Raw genomic sequence first — 15,367 nt, forward strand, 5'->3', positions numbered from 1 at the left:
AAAATTTCAAATCGATTTAAAAAAATTATTTTTAGTTGAAGGGGTCAATTACAATCATTTTTGGTCATTACACATACCCCCGAAATCCTACCCACTTTCGAGAAAAAAATTCGAGAAGTTGTGAAATTTTTCGACAAAATTAAAAAATTTCAAATCGATTTAAAAAAATTATTTTTAGTTGAAGGGGTCAATTACAATCATTTTTGGTCATTAGACATACCCCCGAAATCCTACTCACTTTCGAAAAAAAAATTCGATTAGGTGAAATTTTTCGACGAAATTGAAAAGATTCAAATCGTATTAAAAAAATTATTTTTAGTTGCAGGGGTCAATTACAATCATTTTTGGTCATTACACATACCCCCGAAATCCTACCCACTTTCGAGAAAAAAATTCGAGAAGTTGTGAAATTTTTCGACAAAATTAAAAAATTTCAAATCGATTTAAAAAAATTATTTTTAGTTGAAGTGGTCAATTACAATCATTTTTGTTCATTACACATACCCTCGAAATCCTACTCAGTTTCGAGAAAAAAATTCGAGAAGTTGTGAAATTTTTCGACAAAATTAAAAAATTTCAAATCGATTTAAAAAAATTATTTTTAGTTGCAGGGGTCAATTACAATCATTTTTGGTCATTAGACATACCCCCGAAATCCTACCCACTTTCGAGAAAAAAATTCGAGAAGTTGTGAAATTTTTCGACAAAATTAAAAAATTTCAAATCGATTTAAAAAAATTATTTTTAGTTGAAGGGGTCAATTACAATCATTTTTGGTCATTACACATACCCTCGAAATCCTACTCAGTTTCGAGAAAAAAATTCTTTACCGAAAATATGATATGTGAGATATGATAATCCTGGTTTTTATCACTTCATATGTAGATATAGTTCAATTATCCGACACATTTGATATCCCAGCATTACCTCAGTCTCGAGTATGCCACATAATCGGAATTTTACTGTATAAGAAATACTATTTTATTTTCTGTACGAATTTATTTCTTTGAAATTGCCCATCTCTGCCTGAAACTTCCAGAGCGTGGTATGGGGAAACGACCTCGCAATTATTCGAACGTTATAGTCGTTTCTTCTGGGCACCGGAAGTCGAAGACACCGTTGGTCCATCGTTCTCAAACGATCGAGTGCGATTCTTTTGCGGTATGTGCGCCAAAACGAAAAATATATCTACGATTCGGTGAGTTCGATTCTTTTGTGAGATCGTGCATCCAGCAATCCAGCAATAAATTATAGTCTAATCGTAATACTTAATGCGTGTAAAAACTAATTATCGCGTGATAATTTACGTATAGAAAGAAAATAACTAAAACTTGTCGCATTTTATAGTCAATTGACGTTTCTTTTTATTTGAATGAATCTATAGATATTGAGAGCGATCGCTGGTGCACGATCTCGAGTCACAATCGATTTATACAGACAACGAAAGAAAAGAAACAACAAAATAAGGGAGAAGAAAATGCGAAGCCTGTCGAGGAACGTTGATTCGAGTCTACTGCGATTTCGTGTAACTAAATCGCAGTAAGATCGCGACGATCTATGGATTTTTCTTTTCAGAAAGATCCCTCGTAATCCGTCTGTACAGTCCGTGCGACTACATCGACTCGTTTCTCATTTTATTTCTCTCGATATATCGATATATATCGATACTCGATACGAAAAGAAGAAGATCGATTCTGCCGATCGATCGACCGAATCGACCTCTCGAAAGAACGTTAACGCGTATGCTCGGTGACATTTCGTGGGCAGAGAAACGTATCAAGGCTGACAACTCAAGAGACACGAACGAAAATTAAACGAGGGGGGGAAGAGAGACGAGAGAAAATAGAAAAGCGTGAGACGAAAAGTGAGAAAGAGCCTTAAAAGTTTCATACAGGATTAAAATAATTTACAGGCGAGAATAAATATATTACAAATCAAATAAATACCCGGGCAATGTTGGAAAATATTTATTTTATTATTCCTTGTAGTCTACTTTTCCTTTCTAAAGGAACTTATTGGTAGACTGTATGAAATTTTTAACACGAAGCATGTGGGAGGATACAGAACGAAGCCACACAACAAGAACGAAAAAAATCAATCCGAAACGAAAAAACTGGGAGGGAACGTAGTGGTAGTAACGAAAAAAATACTGACCTCTGTAAGCCTTTGTTAATGGCAAGCATGGCCTTGCCAGTGCTAAAACAAAACACAAAAAGAACAACGTAAGAAGAGAGATACTCCGGGAACGAGCCAGAAAAAGGTCGGGATAAAGTGTGTGTCGCTTCCATATTTTTTTTTTCTCACCGAACTACCACCTATGGTGCCTCTCCGTTTGCTTTTCTCGTTAATTGGGAAAATTAAAACGCAGACAGACAGACAAAGACAAGACAGAGAACGGAAAATACAGCGAGAGTAAAACGTAAGAAATGATATATAAAAAAAAAAAAAAAAAAAGAAAAAGTGAAGGAAGAAGTGAGACTGAGGGGGAAAGGGGAGAACAGAGAAACGGAGCTTCCAAACGCTTCAAACTTTCTTTCGATGGTGGGTATATGGCACGAAATAAAAGAAGAGGAAAGCGGAAAATCAAACTGTCGGTGAAATCGAGATCGTTATGGGAGATTGGAAAAACAATAGAGGCGAAGCAAAAAGCCAAAGCGCAATTTAAAAACTTACGATGCACGATTTATCGAGAGATCGATGAACGAACTCTCATAAATTTATTTATTCCGCGTTAATTTCACCGGTATTGGACCTTACAGACGGACTTGTAAGAAGCTCGACGTTCCGGGAGGATTTTCTATCGCCCTAATTTTCTCGTTAATCGTCGTCATCGTTTAAATAATGGCGAGGATCGTGGCTATCGTGCATATACGCGCGTGTACGCGGAACTGAAGATGAGGCGAGAAGCTTTACCGATCGTTATCGACGTTCCTCAACTCCATTTCGAATTTTTAGTCAGCCTCGCGGTCCACGATAACGTTCAAAACGCAGAGAATTTGAAAAAAAAAAAAAATCGGTACAAGAACTCGAGAGATCGGTAAACATTTATTTTTATTTTTCTAATTGAAGCTTGATGAACCTTACCGTGGATCGCGAGGATAAAAACCAACAAAACTTACAGAAATAACAGAACGTTTGTGTGTGCCTTGCTCCTCCATGTTTCCAGAGTGGTCAAGGATCAGTCTTTTCGCACGACGGCTCGATCAACGTGACTTGTTTGCACGACCGACGGACTTACAACTATATTTTCTAACTATAATTAGTATCTAATTTAGAGACCACCTTGTACCACTCGTTGTTGGTCGGGAAAGGGGGGTGGAATCTGGAACGGTGGGGGAGGAGTAGTTTCTCGAAAGGATCGGTAAATTCAAAAATATCCAAATAACAGAGAACGTAAGATAAATTAAGGGAACGATCGCAGGTGTCGACGATAAAAAAGGTAAAAATAAAGGCATTAGCAATTTCGGAACCACGTGCCTCCCGATCGGATTAAACCTGATACGCAACGTTTCGTCGTGTCGCTGAAATATTGATATCGAAACATCGATCGTTCGCGTTCGATTGAAAGGCTTCCCGTCGAGTGCTCGGCTGTCGCACCTGTTTCGACTCTATCGTTTCCCCCGTACATTTTTACTCTGCTTTTTACGAATCGATCATCGATTACCCCCCTTCCACGTGGCGATTGTCTTCGGAGAAAGAAGAGAATTAATTTTAGATGGTCGCGAGTGTATCGAGATTCGAGGAAAATTTCTTTATTACCCGGCACCGTCCTGACGATCGTGAGAAAAACAAAATCACGCAAACTGAAATCGTAAGCGATTCTGATGAAGATGACACGCTTGGGGGACAAACACGTAAACGCAACGTGACATGCACCAGGGTACGAACGTTAGATCGAATTAATAAAAAAAACGAAAATATGTAATGAAACATGTACGGTAGATGAGGTGCAGAAGGAGGAGCCTGCAGTGTACTCAGGTACTCAAACGGTGAGTGCGTTAAACCAGGAAAAAGATACGATCGAACGATCGCTAGATACTTTCGTCGATCGGCGTTATTACAAAGAACAGAAGTCTCCTCTCGAAAAATTCTGTTCAAAGTTTTATAAAAGGTTCGATAAGACTTTGATGGAATTTTTCAAGGGTACGGAATTTCAGTCGAGCGATAGATCGACTCTCCGGGGGTATCGATCGATCGACCTATCGCGAGAGTACCAATCGACCGGTTGCGCGTCGAGGCTGCGTTCGAGAGTATCTATCGAACGATACGGAATAACGAATGAACCGAGAAGAGAATGAGAGAGACAGAGATAGAGAGAAATCGAAACGAAACGTAAAATAGGAAACGAAAAGCACGATAGAATAGAAAAATAGAGAAAAAGAGACGAGAGAGATCTTTGGGTAGAGCGAGTAGAGGCGAGTAGGTACCTGGATAGTGGCGACAGTGGAATGTACCTGAAGCGGCCGGTTGGATGGTGGATCGGGCCGCCAAATCGTCGGGTCGCGTGCGGAGCCAGATAGGCGGCCAACGGCGGTATCGCCTTGTTGTTGTTGCTTGGATTGTTGGCGAACTTGACGGTGATCGGCTCGGTCGAGCCCTTCGGAATGGTACCGTTTAATTCTTGGATCGCCCTCTCGGCCTCGACCCGCTGGTCGAACCTTATGAAACCGACCCCCTTCGACAATCCTGTCGGAATCGGTCAGCTGGTTATTCGACGGGGTTCCCCTCTCGTTTCGGGGTTCGTTCTTCCACGTCTTACGCGGTCACCCACTCTCAGAGACTTCCGGGGCTCAACAACTTCATTTACAAGCTTCGCCAACATTGCAACCCTCTTTCTTACTATTTTTATTTAACCCACCTTTTTATTTTAGATATCTAAGACTGGTCACTCCTCTTTCAAAGCAAAATTACAAGGATATTAAAAGGATATTCATAATAAAAATTTGGGAATGTATAGGCACTCTATTTTAGACTGCCCCACTCCTTTTTCAACAGTTACTCCTACATTTATTAGTAATTTATATATATTAATTTAAAGAAAGACTGACTATTGAGGAGAATATTGAACAAAATATTCATATTATCATCTATTTAAGATTCTTACTCCTGTTTCAAAATTAAAGTTACTCCTAAATTTTATTAGCAATTTGTATATATTAATTTAAAGAAAGACTGACTATTGAGAAGAACATTGAACAAAATATTCATAGTATAATCTATTTAAGATTGTCACTCCTTTTTCAAAATTAAAGTTATTCCTAAATTTTATTAGCAATTTATTTATTCTAATTAAAAGAAAGACTGACTATTGAAAAGAATATTACACAAAATATTCATATTATCATCTATTTAAGATTGTCACTCCTGTTTCAAAATTAAAGTTACTCCTAAATTTTATTAGCAATTTATATAAAGAAAGACTGAATACTGAGAAGAATATTGACCAAAATATACATATTATCCTTCCATTTAAGACTGTTGGTTGCTCCATTTTCAAAAGCAAAGTAAATATTATTAAATCAAAAGAAGGACTGCAATGTAAGTGAAACCTATCGAGAGTGCAATGCTGGTGAAGAGGAGGAGTTCTCCAAAATGGCCGCCGGAAGTCTCCGTGTGGTAGAAACCGGAAGAACCCGGAGGGGGTGGCGTGAAAGCCTCATTTTAGTCGACGTGTTGGTTTTTTAACGATCTATTCGAACGCTAACGAACCTTTCTCCGGTCGTTTGAACCGTGGCGTACTATCCATCGCCGCGATCAACGACGAACATCGCGCTAGAATCCGTCGTTGATGCGGTTTTCTAGATCGAGTGGCTCGGTGCGCGCAGATTCGTTTCTTTACGTCGTGTTCTCGAGCGAGCGTCTTTTCGCCGTATGTTACCGATCGAGTGTGGTTTCCCTGGCCATTTAAAGCCAAGTATCTTTTTTATTTTTACCCGCGAAAGGACGAGTCGACGACGCGGTAAAAGGGGAACGAAAAGAACGATACGCTGTAATCGAGACCACGGTCGCAAAATAAATAATAACGACAAAAAGCGTAAAGAAACAAAAACGGCGCTCGGGAGGAACTTTTTGGATCGTAACTGTTTGCAACGTGATCGCGCGAACAAAGCAGCCGATAGGAAAAATAACAAAAAATAAAAAATCATAGGAGAACCCAGAGAGTTTCACCAAAGTTCACCCTCTGTTCTTTCTATTGAAAATAAAAATTTCGATCCTTAAGAGATTAAATGCAATCAGCTTAAAAAAAAAAAAGAAAGAAAATAGTCGTTTGATAAAAAATGAATAGCGGCTGCTTTTGTTTCAGCTCGAACGTGAATGAGGGAAAAGAAAAGAGAGTTGTATGAGTTACGTACCGGGCAAATAGTCTCCGCCGCCGGTCAGAATCTGTCGAACTAAACAGAAACGGAAAAAATCATATCACGTTAAAATTCAACTGGCAGCATACACGATTCGCTCGCCCCTGATTCTAAGACGGAGGGATGCGACAAATGATAGTCGAAGGTAAACGAAAGAGAACGTGACGAGAAAATGGAAAGAGAGTTCGATAATAAGAAGATATACGCAAAGACGACGAAACATCGACGGGCGACGCTTTTTCTTTCCGGCTTAGCGTTGAATACCGCGATTTAAATTAAAAGATACACGATTCAACGCCAACGAAAGAGAAAAAAGACGTTCCATAACCAATATTCCAAATTCTTTTTAAACAACCCAAAAAAGGATGAGATGAATAAGGGGCGAGCGAGTCTTTGTGTTAATTACGCTATTTCTCTCTTCAGCCTTAAGTATGCAAGAATTCTCAACGCATCGTGAAACGGTAGAAAACAAACATACTCGAGGTTGAACTGAAAAACAAACGAAAATAATAATAATAATAGAACTAAAATAGAGGCTAAAAAGTATGGATCGAGGACCGCGCTGTGGAAAAACATAGTGAAAAGCAAACCAGCAACGAAGGGAGAAAATAAAAAAGGGATGGTAGCGCGTCCTGAGGCGTGTGTAACATAGAAAATATGCCAGTGTTGGAACGTGAGAAAAAATAAAACGTAGGAAGCGGCGAAAAAAGTAACGGACCCGTTCGAATTAAGATAAATAAAAATAAAGTTAAATTTGAAAAAAGAGAAATCAAGAATTATACGTGTAAAACAAGAGGGTGCTAGGCCATGAGGCTTGTGCGTACAACTGAGGATATGTAAACAGAACGCTGATAACGCAACACAAATAAATAAATAAACCCGATAAACGAAAGCAGAGGTTTTATTTTTTTATCGCAAAACAAGTCCACCTGCGATCGTGTGTTTCACCTCTCGATTACGAAATATCCTCTCTGGTCGTTCGAGAAAACAAAAAATAGAGAAATAAATATAAAAGCAAATCAAAGTGAAACCGATTCGATCGAATCGACGTAACGCAAAAGTAGCGAAAGCACAGTGTTTCGTTCGCTGCTGGCTACAACTCGATTTTTTTCACTCTCGACTCGTTTCTCGACGAGCATATTCTGATTGCAGACGCACCGATCCACCCCACGTGAAACGACTAGAACCCCATGGCCTACTCTCTTTGTCGATCCTCGATCGGACACGCAAGTTCGCTCGATCGCGAGTCTGGGCTCGCACCGATACCGAAACTACATTCGTTCCTCGGTTTTATTTTTAGATTTTTCAGAGACTCTCGGAACATTTAAGACTTTGCTTTATCGGACCATTTTTTTTTTAATTGTCTGTTTCGCCCTCTCGGGGCCTCGGGGGGCCTCGTTTTCCCCCGCAGGGGCGTTTTCGCTAACTGGTCAACACGATCCTCGTTACTGCCAAGTGACAACGTACGACAACTCACCGGTGATGTTGTCGCAAAGTATCCGCGACGTGATGATTCTGCCGTAAGGGCAGAACAGATTCTCCAAGTCTTGTTGCGTCATGTTCTTCGGCAGACCGCTGACGTAAAGGTTCGCGCCTTTGATCGCCTCGCTGCTCGGTCTCGCGTACGACACCTGGGGAAACCAGCCATTGTTAAATCTTTATCAAATCAAACGCTATTCGACGCATGGGGGACCACCAAAGTGGCTAAAACGATCCACTCGTAATTTAAAATCTAAATTTACCGCTCTTTTCTACGACTCTACTCTCCCTTTCTACGTTTCAAAATGGCGCCATTTTATTTAATCTTAATTTCATTACTATTTTCTTTTCTTTAAATAGAGGACGACACTGACTGATAACCTCAGTTCACAATATGTCTTCTTATCGTGCTTTTCACGTTTCAAAATGGCGCCATTTAATTTAATCGCTATTTCTTTTTTTCTACAAATAAAGGACGTCACTGATCGATAACCTCAGTTAACAAGATGTTTTACAACGCATTTCTCCATGTTGAGAACCACTACAGTGACTAAAATGATCCATTCATGATTTAAAATCAAAATTTACCGCGCCTTTCCACGTTTTAAAATGGCGCCATTTAATTTGTAATCTTAATTTCATTACTATCTCTTTCTGGATGAATAAAGAACGACACTGATCGATGACCACGATTCACAAAAACGTTTCTCGACGATCGAGACTAAAGTCTAACTTATAATTAAAAGAAATCGAACGCAATCTTTATAAATAGACATTTTTTTATTCGGGACATCCAGGAAGAACGAACCTTGATCGTTTTGGTTTGCAGACGAAGACCATTGAGCGTGTTTATGGCCTTCTCAGCGTCCTCCGGCCGGTGATAGTTAACAAAACCATAACCCAAACTTTGACCTGTAACAGAAGAGTGCAAACGAACTTCGATGACGATTTCTTGAGACTCAGGAAACACGAAGGGGGCTCTTATTCCAACCATCAGGCGCCATTTTGTATTTCGACAATCTCTGACGAGTATCTCAGAATTTCTTCCAGAGTCTAAAACGATAAATAATTCCAGGGAAACAAAATGGCGTCACGAATGAATTGGAAAGAGTCGAAACTCACCCCTATGGAATCTTATCGAGAAATTCTTGACGAATAATTAGCAAATATTTCGTGAGACTTCCTCCAAGGTCTAAAACGATAAATAATTAGCTTTCAGGGAAACAAAATGGCGTCACGAATGAATTGGAAAGAGTTGAAACTCACCCTTATGGAATCGTATTGAGAAATTCGTGTGTTACGACCTCGATACGAGTAATAATTAGAGAGGAATTTCGTATGGTGAAACATTGTTGGATAAAAAGTTCGTAAACGCGCGAAAGCGCGCTAATTTTGAATGTTCCATTGAGGAGGCGCGCTGTCAGCAGCGATGTTTTTGTAAAACAGGAAACGCTCGAGATGCAGTACGGCCCTGAGGATCGCGAGGTCGAATATAAAGCAGCGGAGCCTCAAAAGCAAACGACGCCCCCGCTACTTCGCCGCTCGAAATAGCGTCGCGACGTCCGCGCGCACGTGCTACGCCGGCCACTAACGCACGGAATCCAGACGCGTACGCGCGTACAAATTACGTTGAATTACGCGCCGAATATGCAGCCTCTAGTCAAGGAAAAATCACAACATTGCGCAATCGTTCGAAACTCGAGAACCCTTGCAACAATAATCGTGCACATCGATGGGTAAATGTTCTAAAAATTCATTTTCGACGCACGTTACACCTTTTCAAAGCAAAGGAGAACCACTTGGAACGATCGAAGACTTTGAGAATGTTGAGTATGTCGAGGATGAGGAGACATCGATTGTATCGCAATGATCGAGAAACTCTGGATCTTAGAGTGTTTAAAGATATGAGCTAAAAAAAGTAGAATTGATGAATACACTGGAAGAATTAGAATGAGTTTTCACTGTCCAGAGGAGTCTAGGAAGGAATGTGGTGGTGGTTGTTGATATTGTAGTGAACGTGTAATTCTGGTGAATATGGGGGTTGTTTTGGAGTTGATGGGGTGGACCACTGCATACGTGAAATTGATGAAACGCTGTAAATAGCGAGATAGCTGACATCTGCCATCGACAGGTGTCCGTTGCCGACGACTTTCGACGATCGTCCCTGTCCATCCGACAATTTTCATCGAGCACATCAACGTCGTCTCGTCCAGGAGATCCTATCCTCCCCCGATCGTTTCGAGATAGAACCAAACAAACAGCAACCCCGTGGAGACTAAACACCATTCGAATGGTGCAGAAAGGCACAACCTACTCTCATGATGTTTTATAGTTTGTAAAAAGATTTTCAATTTGTAAACAACTCGACATTCTTCCCAAAAATTCTTGTAAAATTCTACAGATTTAGTTGCTCGATGATACATTTGAAAAATGGCAATATTGTGTCTCGAATAAATAAAAATTAGAAAAATGGAAAATCTGCGGAAAGAAAAGACGTTCAATTTGTAAACAACCCGATGAACTTCTTTTAAAAAATTTTTGTGAGACTCAACAGATTTCTATTATGTCTCTGTGGCTATTATCTTGTATTAGGCGATAATTATCGATAAAAGGTGAATGAAAATTAGAAAAATGTAAGTTTGTTAGCAACTTACCGGTGATTTTGTCGCGGATCAATTTACAGCTCTCCACCTCGCCTATGCTGGAGAAGAGTGAACGGATGTCATCCTGGTTCATGCTCTGCGGCAAGTAGTTGACGATTAGGTTCGTCTTGGACTCTTCCTGCGGGGCATGCCCGAGGTTGGAACCACCGTTTTGTTGCACAACCGTGTCCATTCCGTTCGCCATCATTGCACTCTTCTACCGGATCGTCTCTAACTACGTACGAAATCTGAAACGAGAAAACGCTCAAGTTATCGTCGCGTTCGATTATCGCGATCTATCGAACTCCGACAATGGTCGTTCGTTCGACCACGCGTCGTCGAAATCGAACAATCGAGATCGACCATCGCAACAACGCCGTTGGGCGAGATTGCACCCAAGAATCGATTAATCGAAGCTCCGTGTATCGTCGGAGACTCTTTCAATGAGATTCAAACCACGTAGACGTCAGTTTATTAGACGCAAACGGCTGTTGGTAAGAACACGGGAAGAAAACAGACGAGTATAAACACACGAGAGCCCGCGTGCCGACGGAATAAAGTCTCGAAGGACGTAAAAACGTCTGGCTAACCAAAACACTGTACACGATGCACAAGTTTCCTTCGCACGACACTCGGGGAACGTCGAATTCGCGAGGACCGTTCTGTTTTTGCCCGTACATGTATACTTTGCGTAGCAACAGGCGTAACTTTTTCCAGGGACGAAACAAAACATTGGGAATACGATCGAATCTAACGAGAATTTCGATCTCGTTCGATGCGATTAATATCGTAAATAATCTCGGGATCCTTCGCACGGTGTTTTAACGTCGAGAATTCGAAACGACTCGCGAAAATTCGTGGGTTGGGATGCTGACGTAATCTGACAATGACTTTCAAAACACAGCGTGAAAAGAACAGGCGGTGGTGGCGGTTGGCAGGCCTGAGAGGGAAGGGTCCGATAGAAACGAGGATAATTTAAAGGGGCGACGACCCCCTGGTTCTGGTTTAAAGGGCTCCGGGACTCTCCCTTGCGCTGCCCCTTCCAACCTCCTGACCAACCACCGTGCTCGATACGCTTGAGAAATCTATGGGGTGTTTCCAATCTCTCCGTCCTACTTCAAATTTTAATCGAAGGATTCTAATTTATAAATTCATTTTTAAATTTAATAATCCTCGATCGCGGGTAAAAAGAAGGTCGAGGTTTTTTTCTCTGTACAATACATCGAATACTCCCATCGAAAAAGCAAGAGGTAATTAAAAAACGAGTACTGGACCATCACGAATCGATACTCTCCTCCTTACCGACCGTGCGTACAAGTATCGAGGTTTTCTTCTCCGTACAATACATCGAATACTCCCATCGAAAAAACGAGGACTCGACGTTCGCGAATCGATGCTGCCCTCCTTACCGACCGTGCCTGTACAAGTATCGAGGTTTTTTTCTCCGTACAATAGATCGCGAGAGGTCAGTTAATTAAAAAGCAAGTATCGCGTTGACTGTTGGGTAATTCCACTCGAGACACCCGGTAGACAGTCGAAGGGACGGAAACCGAGCAAAATAGACGGAGAGAGGCGCGGAGGGGGGAATTATAGGCGATGGCCGTGGGGTGCCGATGGTGTTCATGGTTAAGGCGAATACACACAGCTGCCGCGACGCACACATATCAATTCGGGCACGGGCTACCGGTGTACATTTTAATTCTCTTTTTCCCTTCCGCCTCCAGTGTGTCTGTCGCTCGTATCAGCTGTCCTTGGGGCCGCCCCACGCAGGGTGCAGTCTCTGTCTCGTAACTGTGGTCACCCCAATCCGACTGACCACTCTCTCTCTCCCTCTCTCTCTGGAGATAATAGATAGCTTTTATTATATGCATCGAACGTGCCCACGTTTCGACTATGAGAAAGAAACTGGGACGGTGAAAGCTACGCCATGAAATTCTGCCTTCGATAGGGGTGGCTGACCTTACACGAGGGACGCAAACCTTTCTTGCAAAATCATGGACACGATGGTTAGAAATTAATCGACATTTTTACGTTTGCAAGATGGGGTTGAATATCGTGGAGTTGGAGAAAATGTCAGACTTATCGTAACCCCGCATCTTCAACGTTATCGATCCGCGTTCTCCTCGGCATCGCGATGTTTTAGGACGTCACGATGAAAGCCGCGAAACCTCATTGTACCCGGAATAGGAGGAAGCATCGAGAAACGTATCGTTCGCCCTGTGACTTCGAAACGCGAGTCCCGGGGCACCGTCATTACATTTCACGACAATGGACGTTACGCGTGGCTGCTTGTACGCGAGCACAATGCGAAAACCCACCCCAACGACCATCGAAAGTCGATCTTGGGAACCAACCTTTTTAACTGGAAAAAATTAGACACTCGAAAAAACAATAGGTCGAACATTTATGTTACATTTTGACAAGATTTATTTTTAACCGAATGTATTTATCATTGTAGAAAGGTAGCATTGTTTCGAGCAGCTCGAACAATGCCATCCCTCGATCGTTCGAGCACACAATAGTGCATTTAATTTCCCAACAACGATTCAACAGATTCTCAAAATAGCGATTTACTTTTGTCGGACCAAAGCGCGAAAGAATTCCGCGAACATCGAGATCTCCCGGGAGAAGGAACGTCTGTGGATGGTAGCAGGTGGGTCGCCAGCCGGGGTTAAAGTTCGATTTTCACGTATGTACGGCTGGCAGATACGATCTTCGGCCGGTGGCCAGGTGGCCATGGCGACGGATCATGAAAATCGCGTGGCCGGGACCGATCAATACGAGGCGCGACTACTCCTCGGTCCCTGCCGCGCTCGTTTTCTCTCTCCGTCGCTCGTACGGCCAGCCAGCTATCCGACTCGCTCCCTCTTTCTCTCCTTTCTCTGGTGCCGCGCGCACGAGAGATCCCTCCCCTCCGCAACTCCGAGGGAAACCCCTCCCGCGCTCGCGACGCCCCTTTCCGCGCGAGAAAGCACACACGGTGGACGTGACACGCACGCACGCACGGAGGCACGCACGGAGGCACGCACGCACGCAAAACGCAGTAGCTCGTGCCGTGGTCGGTGGAGGGGGGCAGACAGTCGGGGAAAGAACGACGAAAGCACGCAGAAAGCAAAGGGTGAGAACGAGAATGTGCCACGAACCTCGCACGGCACGTGCTCCGAATCCCTCCAACGAAAGACGACACGTCGTCTGCACGGATCGGAAGCAAAACTATGACGGAAAGAAAAGAAGACCCCTCACCTGTTTGTTTCTTCACCTCCTTTCGGGATCCACTATCTACCTTATCGATGTACGCGAAAGCACACGAGACACACACATACACACACAGCAACGACACAGAGAGAAACACTTTCCTTCCGCGACACTTCTCTCCCCCGGTGTTTCCTCGACGTCGTTTATCGCTTTTCCCCAAATACACACACGCGGAACCCGAGCACCTAGCAGAGAACCTGCCCTGTGCGTTTGCGGCGTCTATCGCTTTTCTCGCGCTTCGTCCCTGATCTCTAACTCTTTCTCTATGGTTCACCTACTACTATCACGCTCTCGCACCGCCGCCCGGAACAGAAGGGGAAATCAATGAAAGAAAAGTACGACGCGAGCGCTCGTTAATCGGCATTTATGCTCGCTTCCTGCGGTCGTCGAGTCCTTCGATTTCACTTTTTTACCAGCGACGCGAATACTTTGGGAGCGACGAGCAAAACCATCCGGTGGATCGCGGACCGCCAAAGTACTCGCGTTCGTCGAGAAAACAAAATACGGGCCCGTGAGTACGTGTACACGCCGTGATACATATATGCGCGCCAAACGTGTGTATACGCGTGTATGTGTGTATGTGTGTGTGTTTATGCAAACAATAGAATACGAGTGTGTGTACGTAACGTGTGATGAACTTGTAGAGGATTACGCGAGACTAGAAATTAAAGCGTTAAACACTATACTAAGGAAACGGAAATAACGATACGACACGGGCGGAGGCTGCCTAGAGACTGGACACACCGGCCTCTCGCCGACGGATTGCACCGCTCGGTGGGCTCGTTCGGTCAAACTCGGCCGCGCTCGGACGCGGTCGTGCACCCTCGGCTAAGCCCGTTCGCGAACCCCTCGTCCTATTACGTATCTCGTTCCTCCAACGCGCGTTCCCTGCCAAGGGGTTGCCGATCGAACTAATAAGAGACGTATGCGCGTTCTTAAATAAACTGCGACCTCCCATCGACGATCGAACTAGCATCCCCTGTGCACTTTAATTTCTTCGAGTTTCCACCAACTTTCGAATTATGGAAACTCTATAGATCAGGTTACAAAGTTTCTAGAAATTTAACGAGTATGGACGATATTCCAACTCGAGATGTTTGCAAGGGGTTTTGCTCGAAATGTTTGCAACGTGGCTCCCCGATATTGCTATCCTGTCTCTCTCGTTGCTACCCCTACCACCCCCTGCGTCAGATCATGACCAACCCTTCACGGTTTTTAACCCCCGTCGTCCCCGGGTACGCTATCGCGTCGATACAAGAGTCCTTTTACCCCTCGCGAGCCCGCACTCGATCGCTGAACTCGAAACCACGAATTACATCGTCGAGACTACCGATGGTTGCCAAAAAAAAAAAGACTTTTAAAAGAAATCGTTGTCTCCCCTTTCGCGGAAGGAAAATACGCGACGACACTTGTACGAGTTTCATTGTAAGTCAAGGGGTGAGAGGTCTTAACCCACTTAAGGGTGAAAAGTCGATGCACCTGTATACCCTCTACGATTATCTCGTTCTGATTCTCGTTTCCGGTATTACGATTATAGGTTTCTGAGAAATTTAGACCCCATTTCGCGTTTGGGAAACTACCCCTAACATTAATGGGAGAATTTTAGGCCGGAGTTTGCGGTCTTTTTCTTTTCCT

The 15,367-nt window shown here is 43.1% G+C and overlaps 1 protein-coding gene across 14 annotated transcripts in view; it reads right to left on the minus strand.

Annotated features, from left to right (window-relative positions):
* LOC143348878 (ELAV-like protein 2) overlaps positions 1 to 15,367 on the minus strand; it is a 44,192-nt gene that overhangs the window by 8,019 nt on the left and 20,806 nt on the right. For 3 of the 14 annotated variants that reach the window (XM_076779568.1, XM_076779567.1, XM_076779569.1), the window contains exons 2-7: positions 10,490 to 10,725; positions 8,644 to 8,747; positions 7,834 to 7,987; positions 6,354 to 6,392; positions 4,428 to 4,686; positions 2,155 to 2,196 (exon numbers count right to left, since the gene is read on the minus strand). In XM_076779568.1, the coding sequence (XP_076635683.1) occupies positions 2,155 to 2,196; positions 4,428 to 4,686; positions 6,354 to 6,392; positions 7,834 to 7,987; positions 8,644 to 8,747; positions 10,490 to 10,685 (794 nt within the window). In that variant the 5' untranslated portion in view covers positions 10,686 to 10,725. Of the gene's footprint in view, positions 1 to 2,154; positions 2,197 to 4,427; positions 4,687 to 6,353; positions 6,393 to 7,833; positions 7,988 to 8,643; positions 8,748 to 10,489; positions 10,726 to 13,720; positions 14,563 to 15,367 lie in introns of those variants that run through there. The other 11 variants (XM_076779572.1, XM_076779566.1, XM_076779571.1 and 8 more) reach the window with 11 other exon arrangements.

The sequence above is a fragment of the Colletes latitarsis genome, chromosome 12, assembly GCF_051014445.1.
Source record: "Colletes latitarsis isolate SP2378_abdomen chromosome 12, iyColLati1, whole genome shotgun sequence".
NCBI lineage: Eukaryota > Metazoa > Arthropoda > Insecta > Hymenoptera > Colletidae > Colletes > Colletes latitarsis.